Below are 5926 nucleotides of genomic sequence, written 5' to 3'. Positions count from 1 at the left end.
TGAATTTCTAGAGAGCTTCCACTTACCATCTCCAAAGTAATTGTGATAACCTTTTTCATCAAGAGTACCTGTAGAGATTAAGTGTAGGCGCATATCAGGCACATGCCTGACATCTTTGAGTAGCAATTTGCACCTAGTATTGGTTTCTAACCAAATATCTCCAATGCCCACAATACTAGCCATCCCTTGATTTTCCATCCTAACTTGACCAAAGTCACTAGTAGTGTAGAATGTGCAAAAATCATGTCAGGGTGTAATATGGTAAGGAGTTGCTGAATCTGCAATCCATGTGGTATCTTGATATGTAAGATTAACATAATCATCATCACAAACAATGGTAACATCACCATCAAATACAACTACAGCTGTACCATTCTCTTCATTCTTATCTTCATCTTTACCCTTTTTATCTCTTTTATACTTTTTATAATATTTTTTAATATGCCTAGGCTTGTCACAATAATAACACTTAATTCTCTTCCTTAACTAAGATCTTCCTCTTGACTTCTATTTGCCTTTTTTATTGTTGGATTCTCTATCTTGCTTGCCGTGAGAGAACCTACTTTGACTTCTCCTTTAACTTGCTATAATAAGTGCATGAGATTCGAAAGTGCTTATCCCTTTCCTCCTCTTCTCTTCATTGAGGATATAATCCTTCACTATTTTCAAAGTGATCTTTCCATTCGAAGAAGAATTGCTAAGTGGCACCACCAAAGTCTCCTAACTATCTAGTAATGAACCCAATAGGATTAGTGCTTGCATCTCATCGGCTAACTCAAGATTCATCAATGACAGTTGATTCAAGAACCCTTGAAATTCATTTATATGCACTGAAGCATCTTCACCATCTTTGTACTTCAACTTTACATGGTCTCTAATTACAAAAACCTTGTTTTGTGCACTTCTCTTAGCAAAGGTTTCTTCCAACATCTTCTAAACTATATAATTGTCATGTTCTTGAAAAATATGATTAATGGACTTAGAAAATACCCATTTTCTAACATAAGCAATCGCCTTTCTATTAAGCCCATTCTATTTTACCTCATCCATCTCATCAGGCTTTTCCCCTTTACACTCAAGCAGCAAAGCCAAATTATTGTAATATAAGTGATCCTCCATTATTGTTTTCTATATAAAATAATTAGAGAAAGTGAGCTTTATCATGCCCGAATATTCCTTTTTCATTTTAACTGCACAATAAATTCAATCTACACAACTAGTGCTCTGATACCATTTTGTTGGGAAAACTAGGAACAAATAACCAGACACCAATCTACCCGGATCAATTCATAATTTACAAGTTCCAATTCTTTTCCTTTTTTGTGCAATCAAAATCAGGATCAAACAATTAACAAATATAAAGCAACAATCACACAAATCAACAACAAGATTTTTACATGGAAAACCAGATGCGGGAAAAATCACAGGACTGCAGTCCACCTAAAAACTTCCACTATTAACAAATAATGGATTCACAACTGTTCTTTCTTATATTTAACTAAGGGCTACAATATACATACCATAAAAAATAATCTATTCTTGGAATACAACAAGATTAAAGAAGAAGTATTTGAGAAAAACTCACAATACTAACAATCCTGTTTTCTCTCAAAACAGTCAGCTTCCACACCACCAATCTTCGATCCAACCATTTAGAATGAAAAGTGACGTGTATAAAAGCTACTGTTAGAATCTTAGCCCGATCCAACTATGAATGAGCTGAAAATCGAGGAAAGAATATAAACTGTTTTGTTGCCTCTTCTTCCTTTCGTTCTTCCTTTTCTCTTCTCTCTTCATTTTCAAAAATAATGCTATTGCAATAACATTACATTTTTAATTTCAAGAGACAACTATACTGTTGTCTCTTGACAATTAATATAGTGGTCTCACCATCATACAATACGAGACCATACACAACATCCTTTTACTCTTCATCTTTATTCATGTTATTAAGACCAACATCTACAAGGCTTTCTTTGTCATTTTTCATATCAAAAAGGTTAGATTTATAATAATAATAATAAAAATTCCACACATAGATTCTTCAAGTATAAAAATGTGAATTAGCAATACGATTCTCTCTCTTTTTTTTAATAGGAGAGAGCCTCGATTCAGAGGGAGATCAAGTTATGCATATCCCTTTAGGAATAGCAAGCATATCCCTTTAGGAATAGAAAGGAAAAACCTTGATTTGAACCTAATAATTTTATCAGAATGATCTCCTTCATAAGTTAAGAATCAAAGGAAACTTGGACATGCCTAAAGAATTTTGAGTTGTTAAACCATTGTAGATGAACTCGACATAAAATCAAATGGCAAGGTACAAGTATTTCCTTGCCAGAAACAAGGACTCTACACAGAATATGCAGCCTCCAATCAGTGGAAGCTCATTTTAACCTAGAAAATGTAACAGTAAAGAACATTACATCTCTATCTACTAAGGAAAAAAAAATGGGAGCGCAGATGAAGTTATTATTTGCTTGCCCATCTGTGCTGCAATCAATCAACTCGAAGTTTAGTGTCAAAGTCCACCATTAGCTTGTTTAGTTTCTTATTGCTTATCCTTTGTTGGTGGATTCTTGTATCTTCCAAACTGCAAACCAAGTGAACAGAAAAAGTTACTTACTGCCCTAAACACCCACAAAACACACACTCTGTCTTAGCCACAAACCCACCGCAGATTGGAGAATTGCTGATTTATATATTCAAGCATGGCTTGCAAATATCTCAAAGAGGTTAATGCTTAGAGTGAACACTTCCACTGTTATACAAACAAGCTCAAGTTCATGCACTTTACACTACTTTCTGAAAATTTGACTCTTTTCCGCTCATACTCCTAGCTAGTTTTTTATCTGAACACCGCCAAACATGTGTTGTGAAGGCATTTGATCAGATTTTCAAGCCACAAAAGAACTGCTAATAACAAGTCATCATGTCAAAACCAACCTCTGAGGAAGTGAAGATTCGGAGGGTGGCAACAGCATGTTAGCGAGCTTAACAGCATCTCCGTTGCATTTGATGACATGGTTGAAGCAGAGATATCTTCCATAAGATGTAGCGTCTTCAAACACATGGATGTGTGTGTCCACAATGAACCTGAGGTCCACAGTAACAAACACACCATCTTCATACATTTCAGCTGCTCCTTTTAAATAAGGATTTGAGATTGTTAGATCAGGACTCATCAAGAGCCCTCCATTTACGGTTACCATGTTGATGCTTCGGTCCATTGCTAGAGCCCATGCTGTCTTCTCAGCTAGCGTTTTTGATAGTGCTTGCCATAGCTGCTCAAAAATGTAAATCTTGTTAATCAAAACTTATCTATTACAAGTTTAAAGCAGATCAACATATCTGGATCCACATAGTTATTAATCATAAAAACTAGAGTTGGGTGAAAGAATAAGGGAATATTTATGTTTTTCTATTGTTAGCTTCGTCAAATAAATCTCGATTCAAAAGATCAAGCTTTGAATATTATTCTTTAACAGTCTCTCTCAAGTGAAAGTTCTTGAAGCTTTAAATTTGTATATATTCACATTATCTTATGTTATTAATTAATTTTAATTAGTAGAGAAAATGACAGCAATAAGATTCGAACTCATGACTATTTGGTTTTTAAAACTCTGATACCATATCAAATAATCATCTTAACCTAAAAACTCAAGCTATTACATAAGGTTTCTAAATATAATTTATATTATTTTCTAACTATCCTCTCCCCATTACTTACCAAACTAAGCTAATGATATAGGAAGTAGAATAGCCAGAAAATGGTGACAAAATAATAAGCAGCCAACATCATCTTCTAAATTTATGATTAATGTGATTATTCTTTGCCATATACTTGCACTGGCATGAAATTCACAGGGGCAAACAATAAATCAGATAAAATGAAAAAAAAATCAGCACCCTTTTGTTGTGCTTCCATCTCTGTAAAATAGAAACATTGACAAGTCTTTCCATAAATGGATGCATCCACAAGCTACAAATACCGATTAAGATGAAGCGTTTAGAATTTAAAATATCTTGAATACCTTAAACTTTCTGCAGAAATTTAGGTCACTCCAATTTCTCTCATCAAGATCAGGTGCCTTTCTGTGACTGTCATTCCATATAACAGTTGTTGCAGAGGAAGTGAAGACAACTTTGTCTATAGTGTTTGTTTGTGCACATGCTTCCAATACATTGTGTGCTGCCCTCACCTCTACATCAGCCATGAATTCCTACACCAAACAACCGGGCTTTATGTATCAATAACATCGCTCTGATCTCTCCCTCTCTCTCTCTCTCTCTTTTTTTTGAATAATCTCGTATGTTCGCACGCGCTCATGCACTAATATAAGAAGAAGAATGTAGAGTTGGCATACATCATAGGTGGGTTGATCTGAGGGGGGCTCAAAGGAATAAAACAAGCCACAGCATCCCTTCAAGGCATCCATTATGCTGTGGTAATCAAAAGGGTCGGAATGGAAAATTTTCAAGTTCTTCTTGTTGCAGGATAATCCTTCAAATGATTGCCATAATTTACCTGCAAATCGAATTGTCCAATAAACAACGCGAGAGACAAATTCCATACATGATGATGATGATGAAGATGATGATCTGTAAAAACTAGAAAACAAATTCTACATACACTGGTAGGAATTACTATGAACGTTGAAAACAAGTACTCACACAACTATAGCACACTTAGCCTTGGGAAACATACATAAAGCAGGCGAGTGGTGTTATGTTTGGTATGACCAGCACTGTAAGGAGAAGAATCTCCATTTCTTTGAAGGGTAACTGATAATATTGTTTTTCTCTCCAATATTAATGCCTCCCTTTCGGCTAATGTAAATTCGATTCTAGTTGAAACTGAGCAAGTTGATTTTTGTAAAATTATAAGGAGGAATACATGATTCCATCAGGGTTTGAATTAATTGAAGTTGCTAGAAGCGGGCTGAATAATCTAGCTCTATAATCATATAAAAAATGAAGAAACGATTGGCTCGATTGTAGAGTAAGAAGGTAGAGGAGCCAGGAAATATCCATCTAAAGTTTCTATGGGGAACTAATTAGGAGGCATATGACGATCAAGAATACCAAGCAAGATATGATTCATAATAAGAAAAAATTACGAGAGAATAAGAGTTGAGGCAAAAATACAAAACCCAAACAAACCATGGTTTTGGACAGCAGCATGGACACTGTAACCTCTCTGTAAGAGCCTGTGCACGATGGAAGAACCTAAACACCCAGAAGCATCCATTACACAAACTGTCTTTGAAATTTGATTGAAAGAAGCGGCTGTTGCCATATTTTTTAACTTCGCTAGAGAAAAAAGAAGAAGAAATGAGCAAGGCAAAATGAAAAAGAAACATGCAAGTATTTAACTGGGATAGAGCATTAAAGGAGCGTGGCTGGTGATGGTTGGGGAGGTGGTAGGTACTGTAAGTAGCAGAGAAAAGAAACGAGAGTTTGGAAAGAGCCAATAAAGGATTTCCATTGTGAAAAATGGCATTAAATCTTGGTGGGGTTCATTGTATAATGAGTTTGGTAGCAAACTAGGCGCAGCTAGCATTTAGAAAGCATGAGTTTGAATTTGCATGCTTACTTGCTTGCTTGGTTATCTATTTAATGAAGATAGAGAAGGAGACAGCATGTAATCTTTCATAGGAGCCAATACTGACACAACATCATAGTATTTATAAGTTATAGCTGGCAAGGTGGTTGAGTACTTTGTGCATTGTTATTTGCTGATGATTATGATGAGTTGAGTAATTAACATGATGTATAGCTGGAAATACTTCAGAATTTAATGCTCTTCTGCAAGTCAACTACTTTTCGTGATTTTCAATTTACTTCCTCCATGCACCGCATCTGGGATTTGACCCTGTCTGCTCATCAAGGTTCTTCTCGTCTGTTCTTCTGTTTTATTCCACTA

At 35.4% G+C, this 5926-nt stretch overlaps 1 protein-coding gene across 1 annotated transcript; it reads right to left on the bottom strand.

Annotated features, from left to right (window-relative positions):
* Positions 1-2256: 2256 nt before the first annotated feature.
* LOC105139645 (tetraketide alpha-pyrone reductase 1-like) lies at positions 2257-5619 on the bottom strand. The gene is made up of 5 exons (XM_011046162.1): positions 5164-5619; positions 4368-4528; positions 4035-4223; positions 2947-3284; positions 2257-2593 (listed from the first exon to the last, which is right to left on the bottom strand). The coding sequence occupies exons 1-5, from the start codon at positions 5297-5299 to the stop codon at positions 2500-2502; spliced, it is 918 nt and encodes a 305-aa protein (XP_011044464.1). The 5' UTR covers positions 5300-5619; the 3' UTR covers positions 2257-2499.
* Positions 5620-5926: the final 307 nt, after the last annotated feature.

The sequence above is a fragment of the Populus euphratica genome, unplaced genomic scaffold (genome assembly GCF_000495115.2).
Source record: "Populus euphratica unplaced genomic scaffold, PopEup_1.0 scaffold96.1, whole genome shotgun sequence".
NCBI lineage: Eukaryota > Viridiplantae > Streptophyta > Magnoliopsida > Malpighiales > Salicaceae > Populus > Populus euphratica.
The sequence above is the reverse complement of the archived record's forward strand: the minus strand, read 5'-3'. Positions and strand labels throughout refer to the sequence as shown.

Coding starts and splice junctions, on each gene's coding strand:
- LOC105139645 (XM_011046162.1), bottom strand. CDS start 5,299: ATGGCAACAGCCGCTTCTTTCAATCAAATTTCAAAGACAGTTTGTGTA. Junction 4,529..5,163: donor TGCTGCTGTCCAAAACCATG/GTTTGTTTGGGT, acceptor TTCGATTTGCAG/GTAAATTATGGCAATCATTT. Junction 4,224..4,367: donor CAGATCAACCCACCTATGAT/GTATGCCAACTC, acceptor TGTTTGGTGTAG/GAATTCATGGCTGATGTAGA.